Raw genomic sequence first — 18,926 nt, 5'->3', positions numbered from 1 at the left:
ATTTATTAGAAAATGTTGTACTACTTATTTTTTTAACTATGCATAATTAAGCACTTGTAATTATGGTTGTGTAATAATAATATAAATAATTAAATGTACATGTATATGTATATGTATGTATTCAGTTTGTAGGTTGAATGAAATTTAATTTATAAATAATTTATGTATAATTTGGAATTATAAATAAAATAATAAAAGTGTATAATCGGTAGCCATTATTCGATTTTATAATTGCTCATTCGAAATCATTCGAAACTAATTGAAAATTAAAAAATTGAATTTGAATTTTATTGTAATAAAAATTTGAATTTGAATTTTAATTCACTTGTTATTTCATGAATATCAAATTATAATTACAAGTTTTAAACTTATGTTTGAAATGTAAGTAAATGATTCACTTGTTATTTCATGAATATCAAAATATAAGTATAAATTTTAAACTTATATTTGAGATGTAAGTAAATGATTCACTTGTTATTTCAAGGATATCAAATTATAAGTATAAGTTTTAAACTTATATTTGAGATGTAAGTAAATGATTCACTTGTTATTTCAAGAATATCAAATTATAAGTATAAATTTTAAACTTATGTTTATAATGTTAGTAAATGATTCACTTGTTATTTCAAGAATATCAAATTATAAGTATAAGTTTTAAACTTATTTTGAGATGTAGCTAAATGATTCACTTGTTATTTCATAAATATAAAAATATAAGTATAAATTTTTAACTTATATTGAGATGTAATTAAGTAAATGATTCACTTGTTATTTCAAGAATATCAAATTATAAGGTATAAATTTTAAACTTATGTTTATAATGTTAGTAAATGATTCACTTGGTATTTCAAGAATATCAAATTATAAGTATAAGTTTTAAACTCATATTTGAGATGTAAGTAAATGATTCACTTGTTATTTCATGAAGATAAAAATATAAGTATTAATTTTATACTTATATTTGAGATGTAAGTAAATGATTCACTTGTTATTTCAAGAATATCAAATTATAAGTATAGGTTTTAAACTTATATTTGAGATGTAAGTAAATGATTCACTTGTTATTTTATGAATATCAAAATATAAGTATAAATTTTAATTATGTTTATAATGTTAGTAAATGATTCACTTGTTATTTCAAGTATGATTAGTGAAAATTCAATTGAAGATTCTCAAATTCAAGTATGATTAGTAGAAATTCAATTGGGGATTATCAAATTCAAGTATAATTAGTGAAAAATTGATTGGAGATTCTCAAATTCAAATATGATTAGTGGAAAATTCAATTGAAGATTCTAAAATTCAAGTATGATTCGTAAAAATTCAATTGAGGATTCTCAAATTCAAGTATGATTAGTCTTGGGGCTTAGATATGAGATTTCTCCTATTAGATGGCAAGATAAGGAAATTATTAAAGTCCACAAAAAAATCATTATTCATAAACGATTTTTAAAAACATATTAAAGACATGTTTGTTTGCCAGGAAAGTAATGAGAATTGTGATTGTTATTCTAAAAAATGATTATGTGGAAAATGAATCCTAATAGATTCATTCTCCAGTGTTTGGAAATACCAAAAATAATTGTTAGGATTCCGGATTTGTATCATTAAATAAATATAATTTATCATTATATATATAAGAATTAAATTGTAATTTAATATTTATAATAAATTTCACTAATTAAATTTTTTAGTAACAACAAACAACATTATTAAGGTTAATTATATGATTTATAATTCTAAATTTAAATTCAAATTTTCGTACATAATAATAATAATAATAATAATAATAATAATAATAATAATAATAATAATAACAATGTACAACATAAAGTATGATTTATAGTTTAAAAAGAAATAAATTAAGATTTTCTTAAAGTAAAATAATAATAATAATATTAATAATAATAATAATAATAATAAATTAATAATATAAAGTTGATTCATAGCTATGAGAATTAAGTTATAATTTGCTTAAAATATATTGTGAACTAATAATAATAATAATAATAATAATAATAATAATAATAATAATAATAATAATAATAATAATAATAATAATAATAATAATAATAATAATTGCACCTATTATACTTTCAAATTAATTTTAATAAACTTACTTATTTATTATAAATTTTAAATGAGGACTGTAAGAGTAAAATAGTACAGTCATAATTGTTTTTATAATTTTTTAAAATAAGGAGTTATAGTGAGAAATTTGAGGTTGTGTTTAAAATTACCCCTAATTAAAATATGAACAATATAACGCTATGTTTATTTATAACTGATTTTTGTGGGTTGTAACTAGAAGTCAAACAGCAATACAAAGAAAAAAGATAATTTTCTCAAAAAAAAAGAAAAAAAGAAAAAAGATAAAATAATGAATAATAAATAACTGTGATAAAATTGACAGACCAATCTTTGCCAAATCAACATTTCATAATGTAATAAATAAAAAAATTGTTCAATTATAAGTTATGTATTAATGTGAAAAGGAGAAAAATATTTTTTTTTTATTAAAAGATTAGATTGAGATAGGTTGTGATTTAAACATAGTATTAGCCCAAAAGACAAAAAAGGCCCACGTTATTAATAATACCAATATTAGCCCATAGCCAACTGGACCTAAGCTTCACAATTTCACAGAAAGCCCGATTTCATTCAGTGAAACCGCACCGGAGAATGGCTCACCTACTGCGGCCGCTCTTTCAGTGGCCACGGTGGCGCCACCGTTGCTCCACCTTCTCGCAAATCCTCAGCTTCCATTCGTCTCCGCCACGCGCCACCACTACTCTTTCTTTCCTCGCATTCTTCTCTACCACATGCCGCCAAGTCCATTTCCGCGCACGCGCTCCGAAATTGCGCGATTCTCCTCCGCTCTCCGACGCTAATGAGAGCGACGATGAATCATCTGATGGTAGTAGCGATGTAAAGAAGAGCCGAAACGAGAAAAAGCGGGAGGCTAGGCGCGCCGTTCGCTGGGGTATGGACCTAGCCAACTTCTCTCCGTTTCAAATCAAGCGCATTCTCAGGTGAATTCGAGATCTTTTTTCCCAACTTATTTGAAGTGTTCAGTTTGCATAGTGGAAGCTAGGGATTTGGCTCTATTTACTTCCGTTTTATCCTCTTCTTTTTCGTGTCTGTTTTGGCAGAGTGGCTGACCTTGAGCAAGAGGTGTTTGAGGCAATTATGGTAGTGAAGGTGATGACTTAGTGTCTTTTCTTTCTTGTACTATTGGCGGTTAATTCACATATCTGATTGAGTTACGTTGCTACATTTTTCAGTGGATTTGTTTGGTGTATTGATGAAGATAACGTGTTTGATTTTTTGTCACAGAGACTTGGCCGTGATGTTCGGGAAGGAAAGCGCAGACAATATAATTATATAGGTAAGAAAGCAGTGAAAGATAAATTTGTCTATTTGAGATAAAGAATCAAATTTGCTAGTTACGAGAGGTATTAAGTTTACCTGATTGACACAATGGCACTCCTATCTTTCTTAAAGCAATTAACTTTGGAACTTTTGAATTCATTTCTCAGTGAGACAATATCCTTTTTTCTGATTAAAAACTGAAGCGTTCCTGGAAGAAAGTTGAAATGATGCTTAGTATGATACTTGAAAATTAGTTCAGTCTGTGGTCTAATGGATTTAGAATATTACTCATATGCCACATTATGTCCCTGCTGAGATTGTGTTAGTTTCTTGTAGGGTGAAGACTGTTAGATGACTTCTGTTACTAGAACATATTTTCATCTGCTTCATCTCAACTTGTATTTTGTAAATTTATGCTCATATTACAACTGATGGAAATGGTAGGAAGACTGCTACGGGGAGTAGAGCCTGAATTAATGGATGGTTTAATTCAGGCGATAAAAGATGGGGACCAGAGTAAGTTTCAAGATTTATCAGGTACAGAATTGCCAATTGACAATGACGAAGAGGCAGAACGGGAAGTTTCAGAGGAGGAAGAAGAAGAGGTATGAATCAATGTGACTCAACTGCTGTCAGCTTTATAACAATTGTTTGAAAAGGTGGATAGCCAAAGTATCCCACAACATTTGATTCTTATAATCATAATGTAGAGATGGAGGCACGTAGAAAACTTTTTATTTTTTTCATAATACCCAGTGGAATTATTTGTGCATCTTTATGCTATTTAGGAAACGAAATTTGAGCTGCAGATAGTTCTAAACAATGGTCATAGTTTTTATATCTGCCTTCTCACTGACCTGTGTAATAATCTTAGAAAAGAGTTGATAGCCAAATAAGCTCATGAGTTCTGTTTGCTATATTTTGATTCTTGTCATTGTTCATTCATTATGTAGAGGAAAAAAATTACAGACAAGATAACGTACATATTTAATATGTCGGCAGTTCTGACTTCTGATCAATATCTTTTAAAGAGAATTTGCTCCCTAACTGATATCGATGAAACCATTATACCTCTCTTCTTCAGCTGTTCCCCTGGTATTTCTTTGATATTAAAATTTAAGAGTTTCTTCTAGTGATAGATCTTGAATGAATATGAGTTTGTAGCACAAACATTTAATTAAACTATGCACATGTATCAAGTGTTTTACTGACACTAATATGTATCAAATGAGTACTTATATTTTGTAACCATTTGGGTACTAACCATTAGTTTTTATCAAAATGGCTGCTCATAAGTTCTATCTTAGGTACCCCATCTCAAAATTGTGGAGTTGCTAAGACCAGGTTGATTTTGCCGTGTCATTACCCACTGAACAGTTAGAAATTACCTATTTGGCCAATACGTAATGGTTTTTTCTTCATTTGCAATGATCATCACACTATTGTTTTGTTTGCAATGATCATCACACTATTGTTTCAGGCTTTCAGCAACAAGCCCTCAATTAGTTTTATTTAATTAAAAATAAATTCTAAAAAAAATCCTGAATTTAAGTGTCTAAATATATTTCCCTCTTACCTACTACTCTCTGTCTCTCTCACCCATCCCTCCCCCCAGCGAGGATAGGATGACAGAGCAAAAACACAGTTGGACAGCAAAGATGAGACCTATAAACAATTGGATGGGTTTGGTTTAGTGCCATGAAACAATCTAACCCTATCTCTATTGAAACGTTAACTCATATTAGTGTCATTTTAGAAGCTACACTTTCTGTAAAGCATGTTCATGCAAAATGGGTGTTTCCTGATATTTCCAGTTCACGTCTTGATTTGTAAAGAGTTTTATTCACTTCTGGATGGCCTCGACTATCGTGTTTTGAATAAGTGTAATATTTATGTCACATGTTTATAAGGGATGATTATATTCTACAGTTGCCTTGCTTCACAGGATTTCACAAATATGGCTGCGGTAACCAGATGGTTTGATGGCCTAATTAATAAGGATATTGACATTACAAATGAGATTTACTCACTTCGAGAGGTTGACTTTGATCGTCAGGTCAGTTTGGTTAAAGACTATGCTTGTGCTAATTGAAGAGTATGTGCAGATCCACTCAATTACTTGGGTGGTAACTTTTCTAATTGTTGTTATATTCCATATGTTAAAGTGGGATAATAATGTTTTTGATTTTCTTATTCCTTTAGCAAACTTGAAAATCGCTAATAACACAACCACATATTAACAGTTCCTTGTATAATTTCTCTCAACACATCACATTTTCCAATACATTCATTTTCGAATTCTTCTCCCAAAATGTTTTCCTAGAACACCCAAAAGCAGTCGAAAACTTTACCTATGTGTGTCAAGGAAGGCTTTGACTTGACTGTAAAGTCATTTCTCTGGAAACTTCTAATAGCTTTTTTAATAGTCTAGAAACCAGATTCTTCATTTATCTGACCATGTTTATCATCAGCAATCTCCACCTTGTTCTTCCCTATTAAATTATATTTAGGAGAAGTACGGCATTCTTTGTTACGTTTCATGTTTCAAAATTTTCAACAAAGTGCTTGCTGGATTTGTTTGTTAACAGAAGGATTTGACTGAAAATAAAGGAACACTCAGAATGTGCTGCACTTATTATTTTTAGGAACTTCGACAATTGGTTAGGAAAGTGCAGTCTGCATTAGAACAGGAAGCTGGTTTAAAAGAGACCGGAAAAGCAGATGCGGCTGCTGCCAATGCACGAAGGTCTCTCACTCGTTTTCTGCGAGGTCTTGCAGATCAACTTCCAGATGAGTAGCATGCAGGCTTGCCTTGCCGCCTCTGCATCACTATAGTTATTGGTACAATTTTTCTCAGTTTTTCAGTGATGAAGGAAAACATTCATAATCTTGTCTATTGATATAATAATAATGATAGAAGAGGTAATAGATAGTTGGTTGTGTAGTGGATGGTGGACTGCAAGAATGGAGGTCTTCTTTGTGAATGGAAGCGCCGGCATGCTAGGGTATTTGTTTCTCTATTGCTATTTATTTAATTTTACTTCGATATAGAGTGAACTGTATACGCTATTGTAGAGAAAAGTGTAGAGAAATCTTATATTCACACAACAAGCACCAGAACTAAAGAGAGTTTATATCACTTCCAGTTAATTGCTAAAGTAGGACATATTTCATTAAATTGCAAATAACTAAATTTTGTGATTTTATATGTATTAACATAGTAATTTGTAACATTATATGATAGAATGGATATCATATAAATTTTATACAATATCAACCATTTAATGTATTCACACATGCTGTAACTTAGAAGACATTGGTTGGATTTAAATTCATCATCTGACAAAATTATCACTCTACTAATTAGGCGACAAGGACAGGGTGCATGCCTCAATCAAGTATTTGTATCAATGTATCATATACTCCCTCCGTCCGCGATATCGTTTCCACATTTGCCATTTCGGTCCGTCCGCGATATCGTTTCCACTTCCATTTATAGAAGTAGGGTCCACAAACTTCCACTCACAATAATAGTGGGACCCAAACTCCACTCACTATATATCCACTACTATCCACCACTTTTCTTAAAACCCGTGCCATCCACAATGTGGAAACGATATTGCGGACGGAGGGAGTAGAAGTTAATTCGACGATTAGGGCCCAATAATCATAGAAAGCTGACTTCAGAGAAAGAAAGAAAGAAAAATCTATAGATCTTCTTTTTAGGGGAAAAAAAAAATCTATAGAACTACGACATGTATACCGTAATTCTCCATTTTAGAGATTGAAATTTCTTTTGTCGTTCTATTCTCAAGAATGGGTCTAATGTGAAATTGCACATACCCTACACTTCTAACATCTCATTTATTGAAAGAGATGGAAACGTCCATTAGCTGAATGTAATCTCTTTGAATTTTCATAATTTGGTAATTGTCAACATTCAACTCCAAATTCAAGGGGTCGTGAATCTGTTGGATATAAATAGTCTTCTGTTAAAGCTTTTTGTCCAAATTTACTCTTCATTATCATCCAAACACGTACATTGCCATTTTGTTTTTTTGTTTCTTTCTATTTTTGACTATGTGATTCAATCAAACGAGAATAATCAAACAGATATATTTGCGTGAGTGAATTGGGTCTGCTACGTATAGCAACGAAGTAGTAATGGCCAAAATTGGCAGAAAACCACCTAATTATTTCCAATCAGAAAATAGTATAAATCTTATTGCAGTTTTTGTGGTGTGCACATAGTTCAAGTAGTTTTTGTGATGTAGTTAGTTTTGGCGCGATTGATATAAACTTTTCCCACATTTAATTAGAGTTGTTGTGTACTATACAATCAGTCAGCTTTATTACTTTACCAAATAAATATCTTGGTTTATTGTCATGCAATTAACTAAGTCGTGTATCAATTAATTTGGCTGGATTTTGATATTTGAGGGGCAAGTGGGAAGTGGGAACAATTGGATAAGACGAAGGGCCGCCATACGCAAGCCATGATCTCATCATATTATTGTGAATGGACTACCAAAAAAAAATCGATATGTGCAATTTTAATAAATATCTTTGCATATGGTATGTTATTTATTATTTGAGGTCCAACACGAACTTCAATACTAGCTACCAAAATAAGTTTGAGCTTGTCTCTATTAACTTTACATTTGTTAGAATTAGTCTTAAATTAACCCAACTGAACTTAGTTATAGAACGATTGATATATCAAACCCAGAAAACTTGATATCCTTGGACTACATTCGCATATCTAATGATCTTTGTCAAGGTATTAATGTTGCCGGCATTTCTAGGGAATCTTAAATTGTTTTCATCTGATTGGAAATTATTACAAAATGAAAAACATTATTGAAATAAAACAAGACTACCTGCTTTAATGTGATCGATTTATTATTTACTAATGGAATGGATATTTTAATGTAAAGCAGTTATCGTCTAATTAATTAACAGCAAAACTAATCAATTTGAGCAACAACTAGAAAACATTCATGCTATACGTGTTAAAGTTAGGTAACTTTTGCATAGCCTGCCATATCTTACATTAATTAAATGAAATTGGGGAAAATAAATAGAACAAAAAACTCTAGACGATAATCTTTTGTTGCACGTGTTTTATTTATTTTATGATATATTAATTATAACAATTTGTATAAGTATTGAGTTCAAAATGACATCATTCAAATGTATTGAATATGTATGTCTATTTTGTTACAAATTAAATCCAAAATATTGTTATTATAACAACAATTTATAAAATGTGATGAAATTCACAATCAGATCAAAGTTTGTGATTATTAATTAGCAATATTTAACCCTAAAAAATGTGCAGTAATTACCTAGTGTTAGCAGTTGCAGTGCAGCAACATAAATATGCAAGATACAATAGTAGCCGTACAATTAAAGTGGCGATCACGCAAATTGTATAATTGTGTTTTCTTGTCTTATTTTTAATTTAATTTAATTTAATTTGAACAATTTCATCAAGTACTATATATCATGAACCGATAATAAAATTGGCAGACGTGTATATCTCCGAGAGGGCATGCATTTTTATAAAGTGCGTAGGCTCCCAAAACAAAATTTACATAAATAGGATGTGATATTTCTTTTTGTTTCTGACTTGAGTGTTGTAACTTGTTCCATCTGAAAGCAAAACCGTTAATGTTAGATTTTTATGCAGCAGTTAGTTGATACAAAGTCAGAGAAGAAATTCAATCGAATTTCTCTAACTCTCTATATATAAACCTTTTTTGTCCAGGTTTTGAGGAAGGTGGATATAATTAACAAAGAAAAAACATTATCCCATGATTTTTATAGTAACAAAACGTAATCAAAACCAGCACTGTGATTTGATGTACTTAATTAGTATCTATTTAATAAACTTGTTAATTGATTAACATTATTGAGAGTTTTAATAGAATGAGAGAGTGGATGCGGAGAGAGCCGCCAGCAGCCATATTAGTGCTCTTCTTCTCCCCCAATATTGACCTAATCATTTAATTACCAAATAGTATATGACTTTTGAAATTTTTACGAGCTATCGAATTCTTTAATTCCACTCGTCCATTTTATTGTTCTCTCTCTCACACACATTTTAGACGTAATTACAATTACAATTACAAATAAACAAATGAATAATACATTATACTTAAATCTTTAAGATATTTTTGACATTTTGATGAACCTTTTTTGCCAAATTAGTGGTGGTTTGTACATACGAGAGGCGGATAACATCTCAAATTAGTGGTTGTTTGGAACCGTACATTGTAACGAGTGTCTTCCGCGATTTTCACGTGCCACTGTTGCCACTATTATTCTCTCCGCCCTATAAAAATGTGCATGATTGTTGATGGCATGAGTTTTAAAAAATATTAGGAGAATGTGTTATTAAGGGGAAGAAAAATCCAAAAAAAGAAAGTCCACTTACATGGAATATCCGAAAATAACAAAAAATGCACACTGTCTAATGGGACAGATGGATTATTATTATTATTAGGCGATAGTATAAAATAATAGAGAAGATCTAGAGGGTTTTTTTTTACACTATAGTGCAATGGAATTTTTTTTTTTTTTGAGAGACAATGGAATTTTTTTTAAAAGGTCCAAAACTCTAGTTATGTTCGTTGATACATTATTTTGTGACAACGTTTTTTTTTTGTGTCATAAATAAGATCGTCACTCGTATTGTCGCCACTAAAAGTAATTTTTTTTTTTGTAGTGGTTTGGTTACTCCGAATTTTTAAGAAATGTTATTAATTTTCTTGATTTATTCATTCTTTATACTTTTTCTAATACTAATAAGGTGAGTTTCCTCTTGACCACAAAGATTTTCTTCATCCCCTCGACAATGGACCTAGCTTCTCGCCTAGGGAGGCGTTTGATTTGAGTGATAAGGCATGATTGATAAAATAATTCACCTTAATCAAGTGTTTTGATTTGCATGATGGAGCCCGCGATTGATAACTCGGCCCGCATCTAATCACCCAAATGAGTGATTGTTTATCACCCCAAAGTTGGGTGAATTATTTAATCACCCCTCTAATCCTATCATTCTTATCAATCTTATCTATCATATCCAACAAACCAAACACGCATGGCTTGCTTCCCTTGCGCATGTTTGTTTGTTTGTTTTTTTTCTTTGTATATTTTTTTAAAAGAGGATTAATAATAATTTTATTTATTTTTCCTTTGGTGACTCGAATCTTCAATCTATTAATTGAAGAGAAAGCGTCTTACTAATTGAGTTGCGCTTCGATGTGGCTTTCCTTACACATGTCGGTGAGGTGGATTTTAAAATAATTTTAATTTTTTAAAAAATATATAAGACTTAAAATGGGGATTTCGTGTTCATGCAATTTAGCAGGCAGGATTCCTCGTCATTAATATGGAAGTAGAGCCATTTATAAGTGGAGTATTTATACATTACATAATTATTCTTAAAAAATAAAAAAGGTTATGGCCAAAAAATACATGAACTTTGAGAAAAGTTGCAATTTTCACCCCAATTTTCAATTAAGCCCCAAAATACATGAATTTATATTATTCTTAAAAAATAAAAAAGGTTATGGCCAAAAAATACATGAACTTTGAAAAAAGTTGCAATTGTCACCCCAACTTTCAATTAAGCCCCAAAATACATGAATTTATATTTTTGTTGTAATTTTCACATAAGTTTGACTTTCAACAAAATTGGAGCTTAATTGACAATCGAAATTAAGTTAAATATATTAATTTTTGCCTTCTTAGACCTCGGAGCTTCTAAATACTCATCATTATTAGAAGTTAGATCAACATCAGGTGAATTTCCGACTGTCAATTAAGCTCTAATTTCGTTGAAAGTCAAACTTATGTAAAAATTGCAACAAAAATATAAATTCATGTATTTTGAGGCTTAAGTTAAATATATTAATTTTTGCCTTCTTAGACCTCAGAGCTTCTAAATACTCATCATTATTAGAAGTTAGATCATCAGGTGAATTTCCGACTGTCAATTAAGCTCTAATTTTGTTGAAAGTCAAACTTATGTGAAAATTGCAATAAAAATATAAATTCATGTATTTTGAGGCTTAATTGAAAGTTCAGGTGAAAATCGCAAATTTTTTCAAAGTTCATGTATTTTTTGGTCATAACCCCAAAATAAAATAAAAAAGCTTTATAGAGGCTAAAATCTACAATTGAAGTTGACGTCTGCACGTCCGGATAGATTGGGCACTAGCAACCTGTCAACACAAGAACACGTAAGAGCCCTAGGTTGAGCACCGGGTGGGGGTGTCGACTGTAGAGCCTCCGACGCTCAAGTCAGTAACGGAATAGCAAAATAGAATGATAAGCAAATTGAAATAAGAGAGAAAGGCAGGCTGGAGTGCCCGGTTATTCCAGGCTGTAAGCGGCGTCGGAGGGTGGAAACAGTGACAGTGTGTTATGATAATGGAATATGGGAGGCGGAGATAGGCCAAGTTGGCTAGGCGGCGGAGTAGAGAGAATTCAAGGAGTCGATAGCAAGTAAGATTTTTTCGTGTCCCTTTGATGACCTAGTCGGGCTGTTTATATAGTGGACATCCAGCCGCTAGGGTTTCTACAGTCTGGCCTCGTCAAGGCCCTTATCTCCCAGGATGTTGTGATTTGGACGGGATCACAAAGATTTACCCGTCTGACCGCGTCAGCTTGGTAGGAGACGTGTTTTAGGGTTTGACGGCTGGGCCTTGTAACTTTGTCCTTCTAGGTTGACAATAACCATTGGGCCGTATGCGATATATTCAGCTTGGTTGTGGACTCAAGTCGGTCTATAGCTTTCCATGCTAGATGGACCAATCTGTTGGACCAATTGGACTTTTTAGGGTCATGCCAGGTTGGCGAACTAACTTGATGGGTTTGGGCCAAGTGCGAATTATCCAACCGGACTGTAGAGACAAGTTGGACTTGAAGTGGGGTAGTCATCCTGGGTCGGTCCAGGTTGATCTCGAGATAAGTATAACTTGACTTATCAGGCTGGGTGAACAAGTTTTCTCATGTAATTGGGTCAGCCCCGTTATTGATCCAAGTTGGTTCGAAGTTTGTCGGGCTGGATTAATCGGGCTGTTTAGCTCATTGATCCAACTTGAAAGGTTAATCGGGCTTGAGCCAAGTTGACAAATTTTGCCAACTACAAGCTTCCTACACCAAAGTAGCCCCTTTTTCTATTATAAATAGACGACAATTTTGATGCTGATAGTATGTATCCCAGTGTTTTGATTTCGTTCTCAAATCTAGAATAAACATGCTTTTACGATATAATAATAAAATAATAACACTCAAAATTCTAAATGCACTTAAACGAAACGAAGTCGTTTCTACGTGAAAATTAAGAAATTTATATGTCAATTATTTTTATTCGAGTATTAGTTAAACATATTATCAACCATACTATATGTACTGAAAGTGAATAATATATTCTAAATTTTAATCTGTCAATATAAAAAATATTCTAAATTTTAATCTGGAAAATGCTATTGACTCAAAATAATATATACTAGTATAAAATATAAAAAAACATATGCAACACACACGAAATGTTGTGCAAATTGCAAGCGCAACGCTATCTATGGCTTTTCATTTATACTAAAAAACATATGCAACACACACGAAATGTTGTGCAAATTGCAAGCGCAACGCTATGGCTTTTCAACCAACGATGGCACACGGAATTGGAAATACACAAATCATTATTCATTAATAGCCTATATATACCTCTCCACCACCCCATCCCCCAGAAACTCCTCTCTCTCTCTCTCCATCCTCTGTTTCCTCTTCTCCTCTTAACACATTTATCTTCTATACATAACAATTCACGCATTACCATAATGGGAAAACTTTGCTTCCATATTCTCTTCCTAATTCTTTCCAATTCCTTTATAGCAGGTAATCCTCATCAACAAAATATTGAGCTGCATCACACCATTCTACGCCAATCTTCAATCAAATTATATCGATTTAATTTCTAACGATTTACTGTAAAATTTTGTCTCAGAAGTTTATTCAACAGCCACATTCACGTTCGTAAACAAATGCCAGTTCACAGTGTGGCCAGGCATTCTGTCCAACGCCGGAATCTCGCCGCTCTCCACTACCGGCTTCGTGCTGCAGACTGGCGAATCCAGAATCATCAACGCGCCCTCCTCCTGGGGCGGCCGATTTTGGGGGCGCACGCACTGCTCCGAAGATCCGACCGGAAAATTCTCCTGCCTAACCGGCGACTGCGGCTCCGGGAAGCTGGAATGCGCCGGCGGCGGCGCTGCGCCCCCCGCGACACTGGCCGAGTTCACACTCGACGGCGACGCCGGGAAGGATTTCTACGACCTCAGCCTCGTGGACGGCTACAACCTGCCGATGATGGTGGCGCCGCAGGGAGGCTCCGGCACCAACTGCACCAAGGCGGAGTGCGTGGCGGACCTCAACAGCGAGTGCCCGCCGGAGCTGCGCTTGACAAGCTCCGCCGGTGAGGGCGTGGCGTGCAAGAGCGCGTGCGAGGCGTTCCGCAGCGAGCAGTACTGCTGCAGCGGCGCGTACGGCACACCGGCCGCGTGCAAGCCATCGCAGTACGCGCAGACGTTCAAACGCGCGTGCCCGCAAGCGTACAGCTACGCGTATGACGATCTCACCAGCACCTTCACTTGCATCGCCGCCGACTACATTATAACCTTCTGCCCCTCGCCTAACACCAGGTAAATTTACAAAAATACCCATTCATTTTATCACTTTGCCGTTTATCGGAAAAATAAAATCGTCGGATGAAAGCAATAATGATTATTATTTTAATGAATTCCACTTGCAAAATGAATTATTTGTAGGCGCACATAATTAAGGCCAGCCTGTTCACATTCTTCAGAAACACCACCGTAAGAAGCAATAATTATGTATTTATGATATGAATGAGTGTACGTGAGAATAATTTGATTGGTTAAATAATCAAATCAAAGTCGAGTCTTTTTCATAAATGTGATAATAATAAAAAAAAATGTAACGCTAGTTGACAGATTTGGTCATATTTCGTAGTCAGCCGGTGAAATTATTCATTATGAGGTTGATGTATCGTTAGCTAGGAAAAAATTATAAAACGAGCTGCAAAAAGTTATACTATATGTAATTAGCTATTGGATTAATCTTTTTTTTTTAAATTAAGCTATTGCATTAATCTAGTAAATTTAGCTCAGTAAAACTGTTGCTTAACTGGCATTTTTATACCGTTACTGTAACGGTCGGCTATGCGTTATGGCAACCAGCACAAACACTTTGCTATCCTGTCAGAGCTCTAAAAGTACTATGATTGCAAAATAAAGAATTTATCCGTTTTAACATTTGTACTTATTTTCCCGTACAAAAAAAAATCCAGGAAATATTTATTTCCATTAAATGCAATTTTTAACGTGTTCTTTTTTTCAAGAATTTCTTTGAAAAAGCAAGACATGATAATTTGGTATCTATTTTGTAAAAGCAATATTGGTATTTGGTGTTGCAGTCAAAAATCTTCATCCGGATCGGGCAGCGGGCAGAACCCGGGATCGGCCAATTCACCGTTCGACGGGAACATGGTGTACGAAGGTGCGTTGGACGTGAGCTCTGCCTCTGCGTCGTCCACGTGTGCGCACGTGGTGGGCGGAGCCGTCGCCGTCGTGGCGGCAATGTGGCGGTGGAGTCATTTTTACTAAAAAAATACTTTTGGACTGGGCCCGTTTATTAATACAGGTAGGGGCGGGTCGTGTGGCCCATGTGACGAGGCGATGAGTCACCCGATGCCCAATACCAACCGAATTCAATAATTGAAAATTCTTGAAAGGAAATTTAAAAAAATAGTAGTAGTAGGAGTTTAGTTATGAGGGGCCCCTAAAAAAAAGTTTAGTTTTGAAGGGTTAATAGTAGGGTTACGAGCAAAGCTCACCACAGAAGGATTATTTTGACACGATTTGGTGGTTGGGGTATATTCTTTTTGAGGAAATTTTATTATTGAAATTGGGTGATAGTGATTAGTATTCATTTTCGCAGCTTAGAAAAATAGTTTGTAAAATCAATATATTATTAAGATAATTTGTAGTGTTCATATTTTTCATTCGTTCATCATTTTTGTGCTTTCATTGTGAAATGAGTTCTAACTTATTGAATTATCAAATAAATGATTGATTAAATAAAATATTGATATCAGTGCTCGTGGCGCGGTGGTAGCTTAAGCTAACATGCCACTATTATGGAATGTTTAACTAAAAATGACACTCTCTCTTAGTAATAATTGTCTTTTTAATACTCCTTCCATCCAAGAATATACAATAATGATCTTATTTAGGATATAGTCCCACATTCTTTCTTTATATTTCATATTTACAAACACCTTTTATTTAATATTTATTAAAAAGATCATCCTTGCTCACGCACAATTCAATCATATATAATCACTTATTTTTATATGGTGTACCCTCTATTCACTAAATACATATTTATTAACTATTTTATTTATGTCAAATTTAATATTGAAAACTCGCTCCGTCCTTAGAAAAATTGTCCCAATTTTCTTTTTCTATTTTGTACATTACTCAACTATTAACTTTACAATTACAACTCTTTAAACACTATTTTTGTACGTGATTTATCATTAAATAATTTTTTTTATCAATTTTTATTAAAATTCATGCTATTTTTTGGGGACAAATTTTTAAAGGACAAAGAGAGCATATTTGTGGACGGATGAAGTATTTTGTTTCTTTTATTTACCTTTGTTTTCTTAGGGCATCCACTATTTGGGGGGGGGGGTGCGGAAGCCGGTGCCCCCTCCCCCCGGCGCACCTCTTCCCCATAGCCAAGCTGCCCATTTCCCTAGTAGCCCCTCCCCTGCGCACCCTGTGCAGACCGAAAAATTGATGGGCGTGTGTATATCACGCCTCATTTCCAAAATTAAAATAAAAATTTGAAAATGCATGGTATATAACTACAATTTTTTAATTTACTTAATTTACGTTTTATATTTGATAACTACAGAATTTTTAAATTATACCTTAATTTACTTGAATTAAGTTATAGTTAAATTAAGTATATATCTGAAATTAAAAATTCAAGGTATACTTAAATTAAATATAAAATATATATATAATTTCAATGAAATTTAAGTTTTTAAATTTAACGTTAATTTTAATTAAAATAAGATTAAAATTAAATACAAATTAAAAATTAAAATTTAAGAATTGAGGTGTTGGCCCTCCCATAATGAAAGATGAGCTCTTAAATATGGTCTCCACCGCTTAAGAGCCCACCTTAGCTCTCTTCTTATTATCTTCTTATTATTTTTATATCTCTTTAATTAAATACGGAGTAATTAGCAATCATGGTTTTACACACCAATGGCAACACCAATTATATTTTGAATTAACAAAGAAAGAGAATTTTGGAAGGATGAGGAACGTGGCACCATGTGACGTATGTATCATATTGTTATGATATGATCTACCGCCATTCCATTTTGTTTTCACTTTTCAGCACAGCACACACTTCACATCAGATGTGTGACATAATAAGCAATTGTTATTGTTATGGCCACTAATTAATTATGGATATCAATAATGCTTCTCCGTTACTATGTTTTATGGAAGCTAGAATGTTCAATTCTTGTGTGAATTACGATTGAAGTTTTTTGTCAACAAAAAGCAGACGTAATATCTCACTTTAATTAGGTAACAGACAAATTTTACTCAAAGACTTGGGAGGGCTTTACCTGATTATCAAAGCAAACGCAAATTATTCGGATCATAGTTCTCTTTTATGTGCTTTAAGTTTTTCTTATGTACGTCCACTTTTATTAAATGTCATGCGATATAGACTACAACAAAAACAAATATTTAGAAAAAAAATTGAACCTGAGATTTTTAAACTCTAATATTAATCATATACTATTATTAGATAAGATTAAATCGTATTGTAAGAGCGTCTTAAAAATATGTTTGTAGACAAAAATTATTTCATCTATTTATATAAACAGTCCATTTTTATCATTTTTTAACGTCTAAAAAAATTAATCTTTTTTTATTTTTGAAAACTTTATATGGTGGTGAGCCATTTTCTCAATTCACAATACAATTAATTATTATTATTAATTAATATTACTTTTTGAATGTGACCTTTTCTCCACTCACATTAATACATGTAACTATTTTTATTAAAGAAACAATCCACCCAAATGGCCATAATGAAGAATGAAAATCAAATTTTGTCCACCATTTGAAAAAACATAAATTTTGGCCATTTTTATTGATTTGGACGCTTTTGCCCTTAATGAGGCGGACTGGGTAGGATCAGACACGCGGGTCGCGTGCCGGGTCGGGTTAGGCACTTATGGCACTATTAGTGCCATAAGTGCCAAGATGGCACTTATGGCACTAATAGTGCCATAAGTGCCATAAGTGCACACTTCCCCCTAGGGTTTAGATATTCCATTTAGGGTTTAGATTATTCATTTGGGGTTTAGATGTTCCATTTAGGGTTTAGATTATCCATTTAGGGTTTAGATGTTCCATTTAGGGTTTAAATGATGTTGTTGTTTCTGTATTTGTGCTGATGACCATTTTACTTAGTTTTATTTTGAATTTCGTTGGCACTTATGGCACTAATAGTGCCATAAGTGCCAAAATGACTATTTTACTTGGTTTTATTTTGGATTTTCGATGGCACTAATAGTGCCATAAGTGCCTAACCCGACCCGGCACGCGACCCGCGTGTCTGATCCTACCCAGTCCGCCTCATTAAGGGCAAAAGCGTCCAAATCAATAAAAATGACCAAAATTTGTGTTTTTTCAATGTGTGGCCATAAATTGTGTTTTATGCTTCATTTTGGCTACTTCAAAATTTTACTCTTTATTAAAACTCATGTCATTTCCTTCTAAAATTATTTTTTATGGACTGAGAATGAAGCTGTTATTATAGATACAACAACTATTTGTGGACAACCTACGATTTTAATCGTCTTATAAATATCTACCACTAGTATCCCAATAATGATTTTTAAGTGGCACTGTAGAGTAAAAAGATTTTGATTTGAATTTAAGGTTAACTATTGGTTATGGCTTGATCTTTTGACCTAGTTGCAAAATTAATGGTCTGATATCATTACAAAAATATTTCAACCTTGAAACACGAGTTGCAAGAATATTCACGTCTTCAGGTCTTCCACATTAACTTTTAAGCCTGAAAATAAGCTTGTGGCATATATAGTTGCAACTTGTATCCAAAAATCAAGTAATTTTTATAATATTGTAAAGATCATAATTAAATTATCAAATTAACCCTTTTTAATTATGACAACAGCGGGACATTTGAGAAGTACATTAGTAGTTTTTTTTACGTTTTCTTTTCTTCCTTCTAGGGATAATATATCATCCCTCATTTTTTGGAAGAATAATATTATTCATCTAAGAAGGAAAAATAGTGAACTTCTCTTTTGTATAAAATATGAAAAGAAAAAGAAGGCATTTAAAGTTATAAATTTTTGTTAAACGTCATTTTCTCATGATAAATTTGTCTATCAAAAT

The 18,926-nt window shown here is 32.9% G+C and overlaps 2 protein-coding genes across 4 annotated transcripts; both read left to right on the top strand.

Moving 5' to 3' along the window:
- The first annotated feature begins 2,607 nt into the window (after positions 1–2,607).
- LOC131011100 (uncharacterized) lies at positions 2,608–6,517 on the top strand. Of its 3 annotated transcripts, none has more exons than XR_009096737.1 (7): positions 2,608–3,032; positions 3,153–3,201; positions 3,337–3,388; positions 3,817–3,977; positions 5,318–5,428; positions 5,961–6,213; positions 6,318–6,517. XR_009096737.1 is itself a non-coding variant. In XM_057938870.1 (7 exons), exons 1-6 carry the CDS (start codon positions 2,683–2,685, stop codon positions 6,168–6,170), a joined length of 876 nt encoding a protein of 291 aa, XP_057794853.1. In that variant the 5' UTR covers positions 2,610–2,682; the 3' UTR covers positions 6,171–6,213; positions 6,318–6,517. The 3 variants fall into 3 exon arrangements, 2 of the variants coding, with proteins under 2 accessions (XP_057794854.1, XP_057794853.1); XM_057938870.1 differs by having other exon boundaries at positions 2,610–3,032; positions 6,018–6,213; XM_057938871.1 differs by having other exon boundaries at positions 5,961–6,517.
- A 6,405-nt stretch (positions 6,518–12,922) lies between these two features.
- On the top strand, positions 12,923–15,474 carry LOC131011099 (thaumatin-like protein 1b). The gene is made up of 3 exons (XM_057938869.1): positions 12,923–13,281; positions 13,391–14,084; positions 14,879–15,474. The coding sequence occupies exons 1-3, from the start codon at positions 12,933–12,935 to the stop codon at positions 15,066–15,068; spliced, it is 1,233 nt and encodes a 410-aa protein (XP_057794852.1). The 5' UTR covers positions 12,923–12,932; the 3' UTR covers positions 15,069–15,474.
- Positions 15,475–18,926: the final 3,452 nt, after the last annotated feature.

This window comes from Salvia miltiorrhiza, chromosome 2 (assembly GCF_028751815.1).
Source record: "Salvia miltiorrhiza cultivar Shanhuang (shh) chromosome 2, IMPLAD_Smil_shh, whole genome shotgun sequence".
Taxonomy (NCBI): domain Eukaryota; kingdom Viridiplantae; phylum Streptophyta; class Magnoliopsida; order Lamiales; family Lamiaceae; genus Salvia; species Salvia miltiorrhiza.
The sequence above is the reverse complement of the archived record's forward strand: the minus strand, read 5'-3'. Positions and strand labels throughout refer to the sequence as shown.